The sequence below is a fragment of the Ptychodera flava genome, chromosome 21 (genome assembly GCF_041260155.1).
Source record: "Ptychodera flava strain L36383 chromosome 21, AS_Pfla_20210202, whole genome shotgun sequence".
Taxonomy (NCBI): domain Eukaryota; kingdom Metazoa; phylum Hemichordata; class Enteropneusta; family Ptychoderidae; genus Ptychodera; species Ptychodera flava.
Window position 1 is genome coordinate 7,554,765 of NC_091948.1, and position 23,233 is coordinate 7,577,997.

Genomic DNA, 23,233 nt, shown 5'->3' on the forward strand with positions numbered 1-23,233 from the left:
TCTTGCTTTCTCCATTTTTCTATCGGCCCAGCCATTTCCATTCATTCTGCGGCAACTTCGGCTGTTCAGAACACCATCCTGTATTGCAATGTCGATAATGGTTATAACAATCACGATTTGAGCGTTGGTTCTCCTACTGATTCTAACCAGCGATAAAACGTTCGACTATAACACCGAATATTTGACGGAGATGAACCAATATCGAACAGGGTAAGTCTTATATACAGCGAGTGTTGTTAAAATTAATATTGAATAGCACGTTCGCCTATAGTTTTAGCGATATTTCAATGCCGTGGTCGAGCTCACACTTTCACGGCAGGTTCATGTTTCCCCAGTGAAACACCACCGCAACAAGGTTATTTTAATCAATTAATCCAGCGCACGATACAGTTTAACACGACAAAAATGCTAAAAAAAATGTTGAAAATACGAAATGTTTTTGTATCTGTTGAACCTGCGTTCCGTGGATGGAATTCCCCCCTCTACGTTAATGGGGGCCTCAAACCCTGACGTTCCCTTGGCCAGCTGTTCAACACATCTGTTCCCGAAATTCCATGCGATTGGACCTGTTTGCAGGGCGCGTCATGTGTTTTCCATAGCTGCCCTAAATTTAAAGACCCCAGCCCATTTGTCAGTCTTGCAAAGAGCTTGCACATGTGCACGGGTTTGATCAACTTGTTCTGCTCAGAATGTGACATTTGCTGCAGAGCGTATTGGTTTACGTCACCTTTGACCTTGAATGCCCTCTGGTGTCAATTGAAATAGAAAAAAAACAGCTCAAATATAAACACGTTGTGACGTTGAATTTGAGTCCATATTGCACAAATATACCTGTAAATACATATTAAGAAACCTCGTTGCAAATTATATATATTTAGCCACTGCGTTACGTTCAATAGTGAAAGCAATAGCCAAACTGACCTTGCTCGTATCATGACCTACATGAAACATGTATTTGCTTTGAATTTCCTGCTTACTAAAAACAGTCAAGTCTTGTGTAAATACATTGGGTTACTATAAGTATCAGTGCTGGCCTAATTTTGGAAACGTCTTCGGTAAGGCATTGTTTACACACGGCGGCAACTACGTGGTCATGCGCAGTCGGGCGAACACAGAATGTAACCTTTCAAAAAAATATGTGCATGAATATTTTCAACAGTATTCATAATATCCATTGACGTGTGTATACCCTTTGTAAGAATTCTGTATTTACAAAGATCGTGTATGTGGTATACTTCGGAGTGTGAATTGAAAATACTACCTTTCAAAATATTTAATCATAAATCATACAAACACATATTTATATTTTACATTAAATATTGTTCTTTACTATTATATAATATAGAATCATATATTCTTTCGTATATTATGCTATTTCATATTATCTTGTATTGTCTAAAACGATAAGGCATTACATCATATCACTTTATCACATCATATCATATTAAATATTGTTATATTCAACTATACAATATCATGGAATATTATATACCTTTTATATTGTACTGTATTTTATATTTTATATTGTAAGATATATAATAAATATGTGATTTTTTATATTAAAATATTATATTATATTATTATATTCTATATTATGTCTTCTATATCGTACTGTATTTTATATTTTATATTGTACATGATATAATACAATGTGATTTGACATTAAAATAACATATTATATTATATTATATTATATTATATTATATTATATTATATTATATTATATTATATTATATTATATCATATTATATTATATTATATTATATTATATTATATTATATTATATTATATTATATTATATTGTATTATACTATATGATATCATATTATACTATATTATATATTATACATGTACATTATATCATATAAAGCAGTTATATTTTCCTATATTATACTATAAAAATTATCATATAATATTATATGATATGATATGATATGATATATTATATTGTATTACATTATATTGTTATATTGTTATATTTTATATTGTTATATTTTATATTGTTATATTATATTATATTATATTATATTATATTATATTATATTATATTATATTATATTATATTATATTATATTATGACATCACTCACTTTAAACTTACGATACCTAAGAGTGATATTTCTATGTTAAACCCGGTGGAATTAATCAAGAATACACGCTTGTTTTGAAAATTTCGTCTTGCATGTATTACAGTAACTCTCTAACTGCGCCTGGAATGTGTATAAGTCTCGCTAATCTCGTCGCTAATGCCACTCTGAAATTTGTAATTAAGATGAACCTAACAAGCGTTTGAGTGACCGAATTTATTATTGTTGTCACTGTCCTATGTAAAACGCAAGCATTCGAAATACCCCTTTCTCTAATAACGTATACCATGGTGGATCATATCAATGTTGTCTGTCCATGACAGCTTTGCCGTTCGGGCTGACGGAAACATGGATGTGGACACCCATCTGCTGTAGATGGTCGAAATCTTAATTTCGCCCTGGACATTATCAGTGTCAACGCCAGTCAATCTACGAGATTTTGGCACCTAACCCACCACAAATTGCAACAGAATTTTTTTCTTCAGAATGCATTTTAATGAGGTACCCAGAACAACATATTAAAAGTTTACTCGAATCCACCTTGGGGAAATATGTCTAATTTGCATAAATCAAATATGGCGGCCAACAATCCAACAAAATAACATAATTGGCTATATATCACATATTAAACAAGCTATTTCAGTTATTTCAAAGTCTGACACTAGTTATTTGGCTCAGGGAATCATTTTGGAGGTATAATGTTTCAAATAGGCACCTCGTTAATTTGCATAATTACAATATGGCGGCCAACATTCCTACAAAATACATTTTCGGTCATATACCACGTATTAAACAAGCTATTACAGTGATTTTAAAGTTAAAGTATATTTCTTTGGCATGGACAAACGATTTTCGAGATGCTATGATTTGCATAGATAATTTGTTAATTTGCATAAGTCCAATATGGTGGCCAACATACCTACAAAAGCATTTACTGTCATATACCACGTATTAACCCTTTTGGCGCCAAAGTCTATTTTTGTCAACTTTATAAAATGTACCACAGTAAATTTTTCTGCTTTTTGCTAAAATTTTGATAAAATATGTAGCTGCTGAAAAATGATATCCATTTGGTCCAAAATTATGAAAAAACCGTACAGAAAAGTTCACAGAAATCGGTAAAATATTGCATTAAAATTTTGGTGTAAAAAATTACAGCAGGCAAAGGGTTAAACAAGCTATTTCTGTGATTTTAAAGTTAAAAGTATATTTCTTTGGCATGGTCAAATGATGTTTGAGGTGCAATGATTTGCATTGGCACTTCTTTAATTTGCATAAATCCAATACAAAAGAAATTTTCTGTCATAAAATATATTGAACAATCTATTTCAGCCATTTTGAAGTTTAATTATATTTCTTGAGCATGAAGAAACACCTTTTGTGGTTCAATGTTTTAAAGGATACTTTGATGATTTTCAGAAATTAAATATGGCTGCCAAATTAATGCCCAAAAAGCTTGTAATATAAATAAGGTTATGGTAGAGATTTTAGGAACAGGAATATCAAGAAAAAAATGTCAAAAGGCACTGCAACCAACGCACTGTATTGTGCAAATATTCTTCCAATTTTTATTATTTTGTAAACCCAAGATTAGAAATTGGTTAGGTTCACCGTTTAGCTGGCAATCAGTCGTAAGTTGTATGATATAGAAGGGTTAATGTTTGCAAATGTATGCAAATCACCCGAATTCCTGCTTCCCTTTTATCTGAATTTCAAGATTTCCAAAGAATATAACTCTGTTCTGGCTGGGTCATATTTTCTGAAGTATTCACATTGTGTTTTTAAATGCTATATAACAAAACAACTATTTTGTTTTGCAATAAAATTCTTACATTTTGAATTAGAGGCATTTTTATTTTGCTAACCATGATTTTAAGCACTTTTTTGAGAGTCAGTCGTTCAGCCCATGCCATTTTAGAATGAGGATTTACTCTTGTTTCAAGTGAAATATTACATTTCACAAAATAGTTTGTACGGGTTTCCTTGTCATCTTAGATGAGAAATATTCCTTCGAAAAAACTGTGTTGGCAACGTGCAGCTCCACATTAAGTCCTTGAACATTTATTTTTAAAAATGTAGAAAATATACAATAAATTTACTTACAATAACGATCCATTTAAGAATAAAAGTTTATTTTAATAGGTGTCTGTGACACCTGAATTCGTTAAAATACCCCATGAATATATTGTATTTTGATAAGAATGTTAAAGCAAATTTGGTAGACTTACATATGACTTCCGAACGGATTAAAATACGTATATGTTGATGTGCGTTTACTATTGAGTTGTAAGAAAGTCATGCAATTTTAATTATTTGTGATATTTCTAAATATGACAACCGTTAATGATTGTTAGTCATCTAATAATAATTCTTTCTGAATATAACATTGGATTCATCTGTGTACGGCATTATTTGTGATTTTTTATAGGTGCTTCATACTCTACAGTGTTAAAACATGTATCTTCAATGTTTACTGTTTTAAAAAAGTCGTGGACAAAATATTTAGTTTCTAATTTAGACTGAACGCCTTCCTTATGGACGACTGCATCTTTGGTACATCCCCCTAGACGATAGGCAAGAAGTCATCACATATAACAGCAAAAATACAATAAACTCAACGAAGATAATATCAACACAAAAAATAAAATAATGTGACCCAAATAACACATGCCACAATACAGACAAATTAAACAATGTCGGACTCTTAAAAACTTGATCAACACACAAACTCACAAAAATTGAAAATTGCATGCTTAGCAAAGACTTAAAATTAATTCAAACAACTCATTAGCCCAACAGAATCCAACTGTTACACGATACAAACATGTACATCTGGAAAAATGACACTTGGAAAATGACTCAAGATGTACTTCTTTGTATTGGGTAATAGTTGGATTATGTGTTTGGATTAATTGTAAGTCGTTGCTAAAGCATGCAGTTTTCAGATTTTTTGAGTTTGTGTGTCCAGAAAGTTTTTTTGAATCTGACATTGTTTGTAATATTGCTAAGTTTGTGTGTATTACATTTTTTATTTCGGTCATATCATTTTTTCTGTTTTTTAGCTTTGTTGTGTTTATTGTATTTTGCTGGTATGTGTGATGACTTCTTGCCTATCATCTAAGGGATCCTACAAAGATGCACCCATCCATAAGAAGGGGGTTCAGTCTAAATTAAAAACTTAAGATTTTGAACAACCCTTTTTTAACAGTAAACATTACAGATTACATGCTTTGACACTGTAGAGTGTTAAAGACCCTTACAAATTTCGAAAATGCCACACACAGATGAATTCAATGTTATATTTAGAAAGAGAATATATCATTCAGAAGACTAACATTAATTAACAGTCGTCATACACAGAAAAATCAAAATTTTTTAAAAATAAATGTCCAAGGACTTAACAGTTTCTTCTTGATATTTCCTAGTGCTAAAAACTATAGCAAAACCGTTATTTATGTTAGGAGTTATTAAGCCATGGGGCATTAATATGGCAGCCATATTTAATTTATGCAAATTATCAAAGGGCCTTTGTAAAATTGAGCACTAAAAGTGTTTCTTCATACCCAAGAAAAATATTAAAACTTTAAAATCAAAGAAATAGCTTGCCTAATGCGTCATATATGACCGACAATGTCCTTTGTAGGAATGTTGGCCACCATATTGGATTTATGCAAATTAACAAATTACCTATGCAAATCATTGCATCTCGAAAATCGTTTGTCCATGCCAAAGAAATATACTTTTAACTTTAAAATCACTGTAATAGCTTGTTTAATACGTGGTATATGACCGAAAATGTCTATTGTAGGAATGTTGGCCGCCATATTAGAATTATGCAAATTAATGAAGTACCCATATGAAACATACCTCCAAAATAATTCCCTTGGCCAAATTACTAGTGTCAGACTTTGAAATAACTGAAATAGCTTTTTTAACATGTGATATATAGCAAATTATGTTATTTTGTTGGATGGTTGGCCGCCATATTTGATTTATGCAAATTAGACATATTTCCCCAAGGTGGATTCGAGTAAACTTTTAATATGTTGTTCTGGTACCTCTCTGAAATGCATTCCGAAGAAAAAAATTCTGTTGCAATTTGTGGTGGGTCTAACCCTTAATTTCGCCTGGACATTATAGTGTCAACGACAGGTCACATTTACCGCTGTATTCATGTGTTGTTGCTCTGTCACTGTGACCGCATAACCGAAGGCCTCGGGGCCCACCTCGGGTGATCTCTTTTTGTCATACTACATCTAGCTAAGGATCAGTGAGATCTCGAACAGTTGCAGCTCATGGTAAAACTATGTACCCTTTTGACGTTGTGTGACGTGTAGGTATACTCGCGCGCAGCTAAATGGCCACAAAAGATGACAAAGCAAATCGCCCACAGACTATTTACATAACCGGTGACGTCATCAGCGAAAGCCGAAAGGTGAACAGTCTCCAGGCAACTGAGGGTTGAAAGCGCAGTTTTCCACGAGTATGCAAACCTGAAAAATTACACCTCTGACTCTGCCTTTTAACCTTGTCAACAAACTTCGCGAGGAATCGATATTCACTTGGCTTCGTCCACCTGCGAGAGAGGCAGCATGAAAGTGAATCTCCGTTTATCATGCGAACAGTTTCCACATAGCCGCTAAAAATGGCGACTGAGGGGAGAGAGGTCATGCAGTACAAGCACTCCCCTACCAGTATATATCCTCTAAAAATAAAACTTAACTAGGTCGAAGTGGCCGTCCGGCTGCCAAGAAGCAGAGTTATAAAAATGTTTTTTGCGCGCTGATAAAGGGCAGACACGTTCATTGTTTTGCAAGCTTACGGAGCGCTGAAAAAAGTCGATTTCAAACTGCACCCGCGAAAGTAGGACCGCGGGACAACGAAATGACGTGGTCAGGTAAGTAAGCGTGCGTGGGGTCAAAACGTGGACAGTCAATGCCCCGTTGAATTGCTCCCGTCGCAAAATCATTCAGAAATGCATTTGAATATACGCAAATGCGAAACTTACAATCGGAAAGAGAATAGGCAATTATTAAAAGACCCGTCTGAGAACAACGGTGAAAAATATATAAGCTTAGCAAAGCTTTTGTGTTTACCTGAATTTCACGTGCGTGGTATGCGACAACCAAACCGACCAACACGATCGTCGATAAACTAATAAGAGACTTCAACGCAATGGAGTACACAGAATCCTGTCAAGAGAGAAGCAAAATAATTGCACAAGAAAAATGATATTGTGAAGAACCCAACATCTCAATATACGATACTTTTCACCTCCACGCACTTCTTTCAAAATATAAAATACATAAATGGCAGTATATTATACGTGTTTAATATTGCGATTTGCGACGTGGAATAATAATTTATTAGTAATTCACATAGAGTTGCACCGTGCATGTGAACGATAATGAATTATGGAAAGGACAAGCAGCTGCAGCTCTGTTTAAACATTTATGAAACCGCTCTCTTGCCGTATACACGGTGTATGGTGTAATCTGTGCACTGGTGTATTGATGTTTTTAAATGAGCCATGTCATTCGATAGAATGCAGCATCAATAGGAAACTAGTATGATCGATAAAACAAATTCGACCTGTGTTGATTTGCGTTGTTTGTGTTTGTGTGTTTGTGTGCAAGAGTCCGTGATTACGTGCTTGCGACTTGAACGGGACAAAGTACGCGAATCTGCATGCGTTTGTATGAGAACAATACAGTGAGAGTACATGCGGGTGCGTGTGTCTGTGTGTGTGTGTGGGAGTCTGTGACCTCATCCGACACACTCAAGCTGTTGTCCCTTGACTGTGTTATTTACATTCAAGGTCTATTTCAAAGGCAACGTACGTGCGAGTACAGAACAGCGCAATTTATAAATGGATACAGAATATGGCAACAGAACAATGTCAAAGCGAGAGGGAACGGCGAACGAGTCCACAGTTAAGTGCTAATTGCTAGCTTTATATAACACAGCAGAGAATAAGTGAACGCGACCTGTTGAACTCGTATGTATGTTAATACCACGCGCGCCATGACAGTTAACATAGAGAAAACGCTGTGGATATACGTGTATATGAAATCTTACCTTTCCGTAAATAAAAAATGACAACTCTGTCTCTATAATCATGACGACGATTCCAAACATTCCGATTATTAGCGCGTAGTCGCTTAGCCTTTTCCGCTTTTCAAACAACGTCCGCCGAAGCCCGAGCCTGTAACTTACGTGATGGTTGCTGTTTGTTTTCGATCTTCGCCTCGGACCGTCCACAGCACATTTATTGTCTTCTGAATGATTGAAATTTGGAAGTTGGCTTGAGTCTTTCGATTCACAGTCTTTCATATCAACTTGGTGGGGGCTACTCGACGGTCTCTCCGGGCTACGTAAATGTCGAAATCGTGCAATGGCCCCGTTAACTAGGACGGAATCCCGCGCGATTTCAGCGAACCTGTTCGGCCTTTCATTATGTCCTGTAATAGATAGATTGGGAACGCTTAAGCTTTCGCCTTCGTAACTGTCCGATGGGTCTAATGTTCCGCGAACTCCTTGGCTTGGCTTGTATCGGATCGCTGGTATTATAACATCACGATGGTCACACGTACACTTCGGTTGCATTTCCAGCGATTCGGCAGCACCATAGTTCAAGTCATTTACACCGCCCGAGTTCATTTTGCTGACTGCCGTCGACTGACAAGACGACCCAGCGCTGTGCTCTGTACAATCAATTTGCCTAATTAGGTCTTCCGTGGAATCCATACGCTGATTCTCATTGGCTGGCCCGACCACAACAATGGACATGATTGGTTAGCTGTCTTGTCAATTACATAGCCTCGATATGATTCTGCTGTATTTGCATGAGCTGGTATGTATTCATTTCATCTTCTACAATATATTTTGCATCCCTTGGCAGTCAAATTTCCCCCGTGATTATCTCTAAAAATTTTATCATAAGAAAACTTCAACGCTATAAAAATAGACTTATCATATCAAACTTTCGACTCCACGAGTTCATCGAAATGTTAATTGATGGCGCGTAGCGATTCAGACGCGTCTTCTGTTGAAAGTGTCTCATTCATTCACCGATGTTACAACTATGATCTTTCTACCCGATATGTTTATGTTTTCGGCTACGCGTGTATCCTCAGATGTCCTTTGTCCTTCAAAGATGAATAAACTGTGTCAGTTCAACAAATGATCCACTTATATATCTGCAGATCAAATCGGTTTCTTCAAGAATTGCGCCTGAAAAAATTAAAAACGAAATCTTTGTTATTGTTTTGGAATATATGAGGTAGCCAGGACAACAGAAATTGTTGTCCTAGGCCTGCTACTTTCGTTTATATTCCTTGATGAATTCGACCCTTTGTCTTCTGGGGTATTTTCAAATTAAATTAGAACGGATCAGTTTCGTTTTATTTGGGGTTTTTTGGGGGGAGGGGGGTTCCGAGTTTGGCATTGCTTCACAAAGCAAACAAACAACGGACGAGACCTTATCTCGAAGAATTGGACCCCAAGGGCAAAATTGGCCTTGAGTTGCCTTGAAAACCGCTGTAAGGCAATGTCAGATACGATAAGTGTGAAATTAATTTAGAAAACACATCAACCGACTCACGAAATTAAGCATTAATTTGTGTCCTCCGAAGGTTGTAATTAATTAATGTACCTTTCCATGCACTGCGTCAATTTTGTTCAGGAACGAGCTGTCTGAAAACACACTGAAAAATTATCACGTTCGAGTACTACGGTCACCAAATTATTCAATGTAGACAAAAATAGTGTTTTTTCCCCTCAAAGCTCTTCAATCAAATTGGAGTGACTTCCAAGTTCATGTCCCCGAAAAATCAGGTCTTCATGAGATCGAAATCTGAAAATTAATATGACAATGACGTTCGCTACTGCGATGATCGATATAAAGGTAAAGTTCTAAAGTCGAAGGGGGCTAAGTGGATGGAGGGGGCGTTTATCTTCGCTTCTTGTAGAATTTAGACTGTATAGTCTTTCCAAGAAGTGAGCTTCCCGAAACATGCGATTTCTGATTGCCAATCAGCAATATCGTTGGATTTACCATGGCCACGTAAGAAAATGGCAGTAGCGTACATAATAATAGCCATACACCACAATAATTAATTGATGTAAGATTTCTCTCTCTCTTACTGATCGTCCGGCCGAGGTTGTGAAAATCGATTTAAATGTGCTTGTAGGCACGTGTCCACGCGATGGTTTAAACAAGCAATCTGTTTTACTGCTCCAACATAGACTGCGGCACGCCGCAAGCGATGTCACCGAGCGAGGCTGCGTTGTTCCCGCATATATCACTTCGGATCGTAAACCTCTGAAACCGTCGCCCGGTTGTTCGGCGATATGCATGCACATAACATTTGATGAGGTGTAATGAAATGTAAAAATACACTAGTTCAAAAATAAAGACCGACATATTTGCCCTCGCCAACTGATCAATAGTCACACGAAAACAGAAGCACACAACGATACATCCCGGCTCCGAATCAGGTGCGGGCAGATTACAGCGGATTACTTCGTCATGGGGTCACAGGTCAGGGTCAAATGCACATTTTATTCGCCAAAGTTCATTCACACTACATCATCAAAATAAAGACGGTGAATATGATAATCCTATGTCGCGGTTTCTGGAGAGTGTGTGTCACCCGTAATTCTATCTCTGGCTTTTTCATCGATGCTTGTGTACTTTGAATTTAGCGTGGCTCGTTCCTGCAATATTTGATAGCGAACTTAACGACCCACCTTTACGATTCATAATCTCCGTGTTCAATTTGACGATGAATCAAAGTCTGCATGGGGATAAAATGGTTTTTACGTGACCTCAAGTCGATCGCATTCTTAATCCGCTTGTCAAGTTAGTATGAGACACGCTTGGTCGTGTTATCGTGCCGAGATTTTTTTTAATATCACGTCTTATGTCAGGAGTACAATAACAGGACAAGAGTGGCTTAAGGTAAAGTACGATTACGGTAGTGATATTGATGGAAGTCGATGACGGTTATGATAATGATGACGGTGATAATGATGAGAGGATGATGATTCTGGTGGTGACAGTAAAGATGATATTGATAATACTGATGACGATGACGATGACGATGACGACGATGATGATGATGATGATGATGATGATGATCATCATCATCATCATCATCATCATCATCATCATCATCATCGTCATCATCATCATCATCATCATTATCATCTCATCAATATCATAAGGTACAGGACTATCCTTGAATAACTTGAGGGTTTCAAATGGCACGCAACTTTGGCTCTCCCTGACTTTGTCACAAGTAACTAGAATACATGCTCATAAACATCTTGATCAGTTATGGCTCATCAATGAAAATTGAAATCCATGATACACACGTCCTTTCCGTAAGTAAAGCTCCAGCTTTTCATGTGAACGTCCCGGGAGTATTTCTCTCGCTGGGTAAAAAGTCTTACGATAACCATTTCTGCGCGGCGCGATGGCAGGGGAGATTCTAGTGACTTGCCGTGCAAGATGTTGGTGAATGCACAACCGTGGCGTAACAGACGTGAATAGTTGTAGAGACACAAACACGTCGTTGTTCTCAAACGGGGCAAAATGTCACTCTTAAAAGAGCGCGTAACATTTATTTCGAAAAAAAATGTCGGTATAGAATTGTCTTGGTCCAATTTACGATTTTCTTCTTGTGGAATTATTTTGATACTGTCTTGTGGTGCTAGGTTTGCTGTGTGCGCAGGGTCGGGGTGTTTTCTTTGTGTTGAAAGTTCAGCGAGTTCCAGTTTTAGGAAAGCGTCATGAAATTCTAGATGCGACATACTCGGTACTTACAGTGTGATAAAATTTGTTGGAGACACAAGTCCGTGTGCACAAGTATCGAGAAGATCGCCGATGTCACAGGATTACTATGACAGCAATAATTGAGTTACAAGAAAATGGGTTGTGGTTTGCTAAAGAAGAAGATACTAAGTTTGTGTATCGTTTGCCACTGTGCACGTCAGCTTTGGATGCAGATATGGTCGAGATAGCAGGTGATTTTCCAGTCTCCTCATAAATCCTCATAAACGAGGTTACGTCAGCGAGCTTATAAATTTACACAGTGATTTGTAGGATCAAAAAATATCTTTATACCAAGGAAAGACTAGCTGAAACACCAGTTATCAACTAGGAAAACGAATCGACTTGCAAAACAGAGAGTCAGTCGTAGACTTGTAGATAAAACTAGTGTGACTTATGATAGTAGGTTTTGATCGTTTGCTGCACTTGAACTTGTTCAAATTCGTATGGTTTGTCGCTTTCTGCACTTCTCTACCTATCGCAATGATTGGATGGCGGTGATGTAACGAGTGACTAAATTAAGTTAGCCATATTTTTGGGCACATAAAATTTGTAACACCCTTCTAAGACAGTTAATTCACCGCAGTTTAACGATTTCATCGGAAATCGATGTCCATTTAAAAGTCGGTGATAAATCCTTAATAGCTTTCAGAGTCAACTTGAACGAGTCTACATGGCATGAAACCTAAATTTACAACGATTTTCCAAGAAAATTCTCGGTAGTTGTAAAATCCCCTCCAGATAATCGGTAATCTTTGATGGCGAGGTGTATTTCTGGTCGATGCAACCTTTGGTATGTTAGCTTTCAGAACGCCGAGCTGAACTGATGAGATGATTAACGGCTAATTAAATATCAATACGAAAAAATAATTGTTTAATTGCCAAGTTCACTTTAATTCCACCCTCCGCCTAAATTAAATCAACCTTGCGTTGGTTATCGATCTAATACCAGTTAAACAAAGCTTATAGTTGCTGAATATGAAAACAAATTAATTATGCTTAACTGGCTTAAGTGCGATAGGCATTCCAGCCGCGGTTGTGATTGCACGGACAAGCATCTGTCGGCAGGGCTGTGTGAAGAACTTGTCTCGCCATTCAAACTGTTCCGTGTGCTAACCATGTTACGAAGCGGCAAGGTAACGGGTACCATACTACCCAGCAACGGAAGCTGTATATTGCAAGGGCCTTCTTTTTAAGGATCCCCTTGTCTCTTAATGTGATAATATGAAGAGTGGTATAACAGGAAAAAGCGAGGAAAGATGCTTCAATATAAATCTGGTTTTAACGTCAATTTTCTCACGGGTGAAATTAACAAAAGTATGATACATACACAATGATGGTAAGACTACTTCATAGTAAGACAAATTTATTTATTTATTTATTTATTTATTTATTTATTTATTTATTTATTTATTTATTTATTTGTTTGTTTGTTTGTTCGTTCGTTCGTTCATTCATTTACTCACTCATTCATTCATTCATTTCATTTATATATTTACCAATATGCCTTTGTTTATCACTTTTGTGTTGTCACCATCGATTTTGTATTACATTTTTGTTCAACATATTGTTTCCCTGTTATTTAGTAGTTTATCATTACACTCTCCTCGCATCATTAATTATTCATTCTCTTAAACACTCGTCCATTTGCTTTCTTATTTTTTTACTATTCAGCCAGTCTACCTACCTACCTACTATTTTTGAGGAAACAGGTACATAGAAGGAACAAATAATATGTTAATCTCATGAATAAAATTCATCAATTCCGAGAAGCTCCCTTTTCTTTAATTTTATAATGGGAGTTCATGTCATGCTCGTTATAGATCTTAATATACCAGTTTATTCTGTAAGTAGGAATGGAGTGTACATATGCATTTCTTATCTAAGCTTTGCTCTCTTCGCTACAACTTGGTTTTTTCTGCCACAACAACCTAGAATCGACTGTCAGGTCAAGACCAAGTTTCATCGTCAGTGATTGAACAAAGTCAATGTTGAAACAATCACAAACATCAGAGAATGCACGAGGAATGCACTTTTATTGTTTACATTTGAATTTTAATCAAATTTTAATCAGGTCAAAATTTACTTGTCAACAATAACAATGCACTTTACACATGTACCTATACTGAGTTCGCAATTTTGATTACTGAGTATCTCCCGATAGATATATACCTAGATACATAGATACATAGATACATAGATACACAGACAGAGAGACAAACAAACAGACAGTAGATAGACAGACAGACATACAGATAGATAGATAGATAGATAGATAGATAGATAGATAGATAGATAGATAGATAGATAGATAGATAGATAGATAGATAGATAGATAGATAGATAGATAGATAGATAGATAGATAGATAGATAGATAGATAGATAGATAGATAGAAGAGCAAACATAATACTGAGAGAAACAGTGGATACAAACAGTGTCATAAACTCGGACAAAATGAGAGTCAGGCAAGGTAACCTTATGAGCGTAATGCGTTAGCGACAGTGAGTCAAGATTTCATTCTGGTTGAAGATAGTATGAAACGGCACCTGTTGCTACTGACAGGCTCATATAGCGTTTGTCGATAAATCCCTGGAGTAAGAAGATACTGATAAACATACTGCTAGTAAATTCGTTTTATTAAGTATCAGATTACATGCATGCACATAATCTACTTAATTTGTGGAGGTTTTAGTTTTCTCTGTTTCCTCTGTACCTCTGGCAAATATAAATCGATCAATGTCCTCAATATGATGTTAGGAAGCTGTTCTAGATGTCTCCAAAGGATCCATCTTTGATGTAGTCGAATGGCTGTCTTTTTTGTTTAAAGGGATACAGTCGTCGGAACTGCGCTCAAAGGTGGTATGAGACCCATACGACCAATGTAAACACTGTATCCAAGGTACGATGGTGATTGATGAAAGTTAAAACATGTCTGTCATAATCTACATCGTATAATTTAAATGTTGCAGCTATGATGATGAGGTGCAAGAGATATCGTGCACGAAATACATTGATTGTAAACAAGAAATTCGCACAGTCGCATTTCCGACGACTGTTTCCCTTTAATACAATGTCAGAAAGTTTGTTTTATTTGCACTCCTAGCTCACCCGTGAATTCTTTGAAATCCACCAATTCTACTGGTCAGAAATTTTCACGGAAAAAAAGTATCGTTAACAAGCAATGTACACATACGAAGTTGGCACTGTCGTGAACACGGCAACCCCACATTGCGCAGCCATAAATGGTGTTGATGAACAATAGATTTACGTGTCCCGTTAGTGGGGTTGACTATGCCGTAGAGGCGAAAGCTAGCCATACCTTCGTGGCGTAAATGGTCGGCGCCAGGTGTCTTTGTAAGACATCGAAAAATACTAGTAATACATTCAATTTAACACTATCCAAAAGCTTTTTTCCATCAGAAGTTAAATCTCGATGTACAGTTTTTGTTGAAATCTCCACAGCTATAAACGCAGATCACAAAGGATAAATAAAATAAAATTGGCTAATATATCTTTCGAACAACGAACACGGAGTTCACACCGTCCTTGACTTTTGACCCTAGAACAGTTAATTTCTCTTCGAACCACGTGAACACTGGTGATTACGTTCGAGGGTGTGATTCGCATACACATTGCTCACATGTTAAATAAACCCGATGTCCATGACATGCGTACCAGTACTTCTGCATTGGGCGTACAACATATTGAAAAGCATAATTAATCCATCCTCGCCCATCTTCGGCTAACAAAGATGACTAAATTTAGGGTGATGACAACTGCGTTTATGACTCTATAACCGCCGGCACTCAATCGACTGCCTCTCCCGAAAAAAGTCCCACACTTTAAATTTCGTTGAGATTAGAAAGGCATGTGTGTCTTATACAGGTGCTGCCATTTAAATGCTTACTTATTCAAAATATCACTTGAGAGAAAAAAAGAAATTGCACTCTTCAGTATCCTCGTCGACGATGAGATGAAGACGATATATTGTGAAGTAATTGCAAGGAGAGTCACTGGTACTACCCAGTAGGTCATATCTGCCGCATGTGAGGGTAGAATGAGGGCAGTGTTCTGATGACCAGCTCATGCCTTTGCTGTTACCGGGAATCATAACGATTTCTAGAGGGGCTAAAATAAAGTACTCGTACCTGTCCTTCCGTCACTTGACCGAAGCATGCGTTGAGAGAGTTACAAACGAGACCCTCAGGTTGATGAAATCACGAATGGCAAGTTCGGCGCAAAGCAAACAAGTGGCTATTTTGGCTATTTTGGCAGTCCTCCACAAATTATCTCCCCAGTTCAACTATTTTCCCAACGTAAAACGATCGAGTTTACAAAATTGTCTTAGCTCTGAAGGTACAAAAAAACCAACGCCTCTGTACGTTTGACTTAAAACGGCTAGCTATTTCTGCTACTTATAGCATGCGAGAGCGCGGGTGGGTATTATTGTTCTCATTTGAATGATATGTTTATACCCAGCTCTCGAATAAGAGGGGACCAGCACCTATGTCTAGATATAAGCTAACAATATCACAACTGATATTTATTCATTTATTATTTACTTTTAAATCTTTGTCTCTGATGTGGCGCACAGGGAGATAAAGATGGGTCGTGAGACGTGGATAGAACAGGGTGATCTTATGATTAGTGCCCCTGCATCCGGGTACTAGTGTACCGACAAGTGTTACTGGGTATGCATCGTTGGATCGGGTCAACAGTATCAACAGATTTGTCAAAGTCACGGCCACTATGAATCATATCTTACGTGAATCACTGCCGATAACGTGTTCGTTCTGCATAGGAATGGGACTCGGCACATGACGAATCATCCTTGGCCTCGATCCTGTTGGCGAGAATCACTCGGTTTCTTGGTAAACTGGTATGACATGAGGCTAAAAATTTGAGAAAGACAGTGGAGGAGAGATACTGACTTCGAAATTACCTCTCCGATCGTCATGATTGATGGCACGGAAAATGGAATGAGTTCCCCTAATCATAACCTTTCACCCAAAATTTGAATTTCCCGCGATGCAACTTGTCAAGGGTCTTCCTTGTTCTATTCTGATTATGCCAGTGATAATGAATGTAATCAATTCATGTTCCAATGTAAGAGAGGGGGTTTCCAGTACTGTAGATACCGCAATTAAATTGCACAGTCACCCCTCAAGTTTCGTACAGCTTTTTTTCGGAAACATCCACCCTCCCTTGCTGTAATTTCTGAGCAGTCCCTTATCAAGAAATTCAATATCATGACAAGCGCATTAATTGAACCAACTTCAATCACGTGGCTGCAGGACACACTTGCACACAAAGATCAATAAGCACAAATGTTGATATTATACAGAATTTTGGTCCTGTGCATTGATATTCGTCGTGTCTGAAACCGCACCGGAAGTCACGGCACACACGCAGTCAACGACGCAAACACACGTAAGCGGTGTTAAAGGGATACAGTCGTCGGAACTGCGCTCCAAGGTCGTATGGGACCCATACGACCAATGTAAACACTGTATTCAAGGTACGATGGTGATTGATGAAAGTTAAAACATGTCTGTCATAATCTACATCGTATAATTTAAATGTTGCAGCTATGATGATGAAGTGCATCTAGATATCGTGCACAAAATACATTGTTTGTAAACAAGAAACTCGCACAGGCGCAGTTCTGACAACCGTTTTCCTTTAAGTTATCGTAAAGCAGCTGTGGTCAGGTATAATACCAAAGATGTTTTTATACTGAAGGCTTCAAATGCGCTTACAACGATCAAAACCCGACGAAGTCACGAGACGTTAGTAAGTGAAATCAGAACACGAAACTGTCACATTTGACAAAATACAGAAACCTAAGCATTTTCTATTCACAGAATACAGCAATACTTTGGGGGGAATTGATGCTTGCACATCCTGCAGTAGTTTTCCCAGATTTCCCGGACATGCCAGGAGATGCATCAACGATCAGAATGAAAAAGTCGGTAATATGCGGTCTGCATTCTTCAAAAACCACCTGCCTGGACATATCCGAACGGATTTCTTGCAATATCTAATATTCTTTGGTGACAATGCAGCAGGGTAAATGGCAGCAGGAAAATCTCAAAATGGCCAAAATTCCACTGAATGTAACGCTAGTAACGCATTATACGAGCAACAATATCTTCAATAATTGATTGAGCTCTGATAATAATTGTACTCTGGGAATTTAATGACTGGGAGGAAACTGGGCAGTTTAATTTTGAGCCCTTAAATTCACGACGGGACTGCAATAATTAGCAAGTTTGTTCGGTTTACGACGAGGTCGTTGCTCTACCCGCAAGTTCAGCCTTCAAGAGTGTCAACAACATTATAACGCAAGGATGCTCTCATTAAAGCGCGTACCTGTGGACATAGAATTAGATTGTTATCTGAAGACTTCAGTAAATGGTATTGTCTGTCAGCCGTTTAGGTCGGTGCTCTTCGCTTGCTTTGACGTGCTTTGCCGCGTAAAATATTCGAATACAACGATCGGAAGGCTGCCAGTATACATGCTGTCCCATATTGAAAGCTCACTTTATTTTCAGGTCTGACCTGCAAGCTGCGGTTGACAGTCGACGGAGAACAGAGGCCCAATATCAGTGAACATCGAACGTGACCGCGGCATTTTTCACGCGACAATGTCGAGTCAGCTGTCGTCAAATGCAATACCTGATTTCGTTTCGCCTTCACCTCTAACCTTATGAGGTGACGACAACTGAGAGAACATATATGCATGCGTGCGCATACACCAACACAGGCATACACAGGGCATCAACCAGCACATCCAGACGCAATCATCATGCCACCATTTGGCCCGGGTGTACAACTTCTTGCTTCGAAATACGAAAAGGTGAAATTTGTGTCATTAAGAAATGATGAAATCACATGAATGTATATGATGATGTGTGTGTGAAACCTTGAAACTAGAGGAAAACAATTTAATAACGACATCATTCCCTGAGCATTAATGGTGTACTTGAATAAAAAACATGGTTGTTTATTTTGATTAGCGATTAACACTAAACACGTTTACAGTCCTTTAGGAGTTCGCGTCCGCTTCCGTAAATAAATTGATTCCCATTACCCTGGGAATTTCTCTAATGACATTGTTTTTGGATTTTTTTGTAATTAAATCTTTCCCCTTCAAGCACTGTCAGTTGTAATCTTTTGAGAGTCTTTTTATGGCAGATAGGAACGAGTGTGATTAATCTTAGCAATTTCCATGCTTCAATAATTGACAAAGAAATAATCTTGTTGCTTTGTACAAGATGACACAACTAAAATAGACTGACCCAGAGTCAAACTTTGAAGAAATATCCGGTAGACCCTTAACTTTCTATATGCAAATACGATTTGTGCTCGCATCCTTGATGGTTCACATGCATATTTTTTGCTCGTCAACGCTTTCTTCGTCAGAGTTTCTGATTGTTTCAACCCAACAGATGTTCGACGATAAGATGGCAAAACTGTTGTCTTGAGGTAAGACATACTCTGAGATGTATGTATGTATGTATGTATGTATGTATGTATGTATGTATGTATGTACGTACGTATGTATGTATGTATGTATGTATGTATGTATGTATGTATGTATGTATGTATGTATGTATGTATGTATGTATGTATGTATATTTATGTATGTATATATGTATGTGTACGTATATCTATGTATCTATGTATCTCTCTATCTACGTATGTATCTCTGTATCTATCTAAACATCTAAGTATCTATCTGTGTATCTATATATGTATCTATGCACCTATGTATCTATGCAAGTATCTGTGTATGTATGTGTCTATGTATGTATCTATGTATGTGTATGCATGTATGCATGTACACAAGTACGCGTACATGCATGTGGATGCATGTTACAATGTAATGAGTACAAATTTGAATGATAGGCATGGGCTACGTGCATGCATATAGGTTTACGTCCATGTGTGTTGTTTTTTAAATGTACTCAAATGTATATACTTCATATACTTCATCCATGTACTTTTACGGTAGTTTTTAATTTGTTGCTCTAACACAAACATTTGTACTGTGGTTCCTTATCTTAATTTTTGATTAAGATGGAATTTGGTTTCACGTGTCCTGGGGAAATTTGAAGCGAAAATGCAAATACTTTCCGTTTTGCAAGAGTGCTACTACCAGGCGCCAAATGTAAAATAATTTTTACACATTAGAAGAACATATTCATACGAAAAGGGTGTATTTGCATGCATTTATCAATAAAAATAAACTACTATAGCATAAGTATAAATAAATCAATACAGACATAAGTAAATACATATATGAGTGAAAAACATACATATATGTGAACCAATTCACACAAGACATGAAGACAGACACATACATACATACGTGCATACGTACGTGCATACATACATACATACGTACGTGCATACATACATACATACATACATACATACATACATACATACATACATACATACATACATACATACATACATACATACATACATACATACATACATACATGCACTCACGCACGCACATACATACGTGCATACGTACGTGCATACATACATACATACATACATACATACATACATACATACATACATGCATGCATGCATACATACATACATACATGCATGCATGCACTCACGCACGCACATACATATATACATACATACATACATACATACATACATATACACACATACAGGATCGAAAAGTTTACATGAGGGGAACGAAGTACGCATGCGTATATCCAGTCGCACACACACACACTCACACACTCACACACACACTGCTACTCGGAAAAGATTACATGAGGGGGAACGAAATACGCATGCGTATATCTACTCGCACACACACACTGCTCTGAAAAGTTTACATGAGGGGGAACGAAGTACGCATGCGTATATCCACTCGCGCACACACACACTTACACACACACACACACACACACACACACACACAACAAACACAACACACACATTGCTACTCTCTCTGAGATACACACACTGACGCGACGATCTGCAGGCCCGGAAGTGCCACACCGGGGAGCTCACTCGTAACTCGGACTCTACGTACCTCGCGGCGTCGAAGGCTAGTGACGATGACAAAGATGTGCGACACTTTTTCTCTTTCTTGCCTTTGTGTCGTGAGTCGGGATTGTACAGGGCTTTACACAGTGGTAAGGGGAGAACCATTTGATTTCTGGGGGGGTATGGAGGATTTTGAGAAAAAAAAATTTGTCACCAGGTGAGAGAGAAGAAAAAAAAAATTGATCCTGTCATGGCCTGAGAAAAAAAAAATTTCATAACAGACAGAAGAGAAAAAAAAATTGTCACAATGCACCAGAAATAAGCAAAATTTGGAAACCTTATTCTCATGTATTCTTTGCCGGCGCGCCGCCATAGGCGGCGCAAATGTTTTACCACAAGCAATTCTTATGTTTCTTTTCCCAGCACTTGTGATATAATAAGCATGCACTACATGGGTCTACTTTACACCTCAGTACACTCAATGCTTTCCTTCCATTTTCTGACCCAAGAAATCATATTTCAGGATATCTGTTGCCATATCTCAATAGCATAGGCACTATCTAAAGGGGACTATTTGACTTCTGTAAATTGTGAAAATTTAAAACACAAGACAGGAGTCAATAAACTAGTGTTAAAACCAATATTATTTTCTCAATATGAATTTGTTAGAAAGATGTACCTTGACAATGAAAAATTGAGGAACAACAAATATGATGAAATACAATGTGTGAGCCTTGTTTTTCTGACCACAAACACCGGATCGGAAACATACCATATTCAGGCTTTTCATTAGGAGCTGGCAGCTGGAGAAATGACACAAGAAGGTCACAGATTTTCCGTTCCTGTATATTCATTTGTCTTCAGTCTCTGGCAAACAGAACTGTTTTTCACAAATTGTATTGTCATTGTTTGGTTGTTGAATATTGTGACTCAAAAACTGATCATGCAAAAATGTAAAAAATATCAGTGTTCAATGTCATTTTCAAACAGTTTTACCGAGTGCAAAATAAACTGAAACTCCTCTCAGATTGCACCATTAAACACATCAATTTCTCAAAATTCCCCCCTCTCGTGCTCTCCCCCTTGGGGTATTCTGACAGTTTCACTTAGTTAAAAAATTAAAAACACCTCTCAGATTGCACCAGACTGCACCATTGCACACATCAATATCTTAAAAATTTCCATCCAAGATAGGGGAAAGCCCCTGTGACACTTTCCCCCTAAGCCTCTCTCATGTTCTTCCCTGTACTTTCAAATTCTGCCCGGTCAGATATCCTAGTGAAAACCCTGTCATAATATCCATCCAAATTAAACAATATACTATATAATTAGATACTGCGTGATCTTTTATATCTTTATTTTATTGTGACTTTGAATTTCATTTTGATGTGTTCACCTTTTTTGAACCATCATGAGATAACTGATGATAGTCTAGCAGGGTACATCAGGATTTGAAAGGTCTTTACTGTTGCTGTATTTTGTAAATTTTACAATTACATGTATTGGTATTAAACTTTTCTAAGTGGGGGATCAGTCAAAATTTCAGAGTTAGAGAGGGAGGTTACTCAAATTCATCATGGTTGGCGGGGGGGGGTCACTCGAAATTTCGGAGTTTCAGGCCGTAAATAATGACGGCTCCCTTTACAACGCATTACAAACTTGATGACCAATAAAAAAAAAATTTGCACTGCTACTCCATTTGAAAAAAAAAAATTGATGCAGGTCTGACAGTAGAAAAAAAAAATTGCTGTCACTCTGACAGAAAAAAAAATTTGCTTCCATACCCTTTCCTCCATACCCCCCCCCCCCAGAAATCAAATGGTTCTCCCCTTACTTTACTCAGGATCGTACGTAGTTCCACTCAGCAGGGAATGAATGTCTGGAATGCCAAGTATGCCCACTGGAACTAGACAGCAACGGAGAGCGGAGAACTGGAATTTTCAAACTAATATTAAGAGCCACTGTGTATTTTCTAATAAACTCATTTTCACGCCTACGACATTTTAGTGCCTGATGTACAAGGCAGTGGTATTTTTTTACGAATTTTCATTAGTTCTACGCGTGAATTTTTTGATCGAAAAATTGATGCTTTGTAAAGTTTGGTCAAACATCAAATGTATTCACTTTTCCCCGGACGTTTTTTGATGAAAGTCATATGGTCAACCCGGTCAATGTAGTATCATTCGACTCTTAATGGTACGAAATGTGTCAAACTGTCATCCGACCCCTATCGACCCCTAGCGTTTTCACGTAATGGGGGCTTTCTTTCTGCCTACTTTTAGT

The 23,233-nt window shown here is 37.4% G+C and overlaps 1 protein-coding gene across 3 annotated transcripts in view; it reads right to left on the bottom strand.

Annotated features, from left to right (window-relative positions):
- LOC139121266 (small conductance calcium-activated potassium channel protein 1-like) overlaps positions 1-23,233 on the bottom strand; it is a 114,388-nt gene that overhangs the window by 46,719 nt on the left and 44,436 nt on the right. For all 3 annotated transcript variants that reach the window (XM_070686002.1, XM_070686001.1, XM_070686003.1), the window contains exons 2-3: positions 8,165-9,319; positions 7,183-7,278 (exon numbers count right to left, since the gene is read on the bottom strand). In XM_070686002.1, coding sequence (XP_070542103.1) covers positions 7,183-7,278; positions 8,165-8,875 — 807 coding nt within the window. In that variant the 5' untranslated portion in view covers positions 8,876-9,319. The remainder of the gene's footprint in view (positions 1-7,182; positions 7,279-8,164; positions 9,320-23,233) is intronic.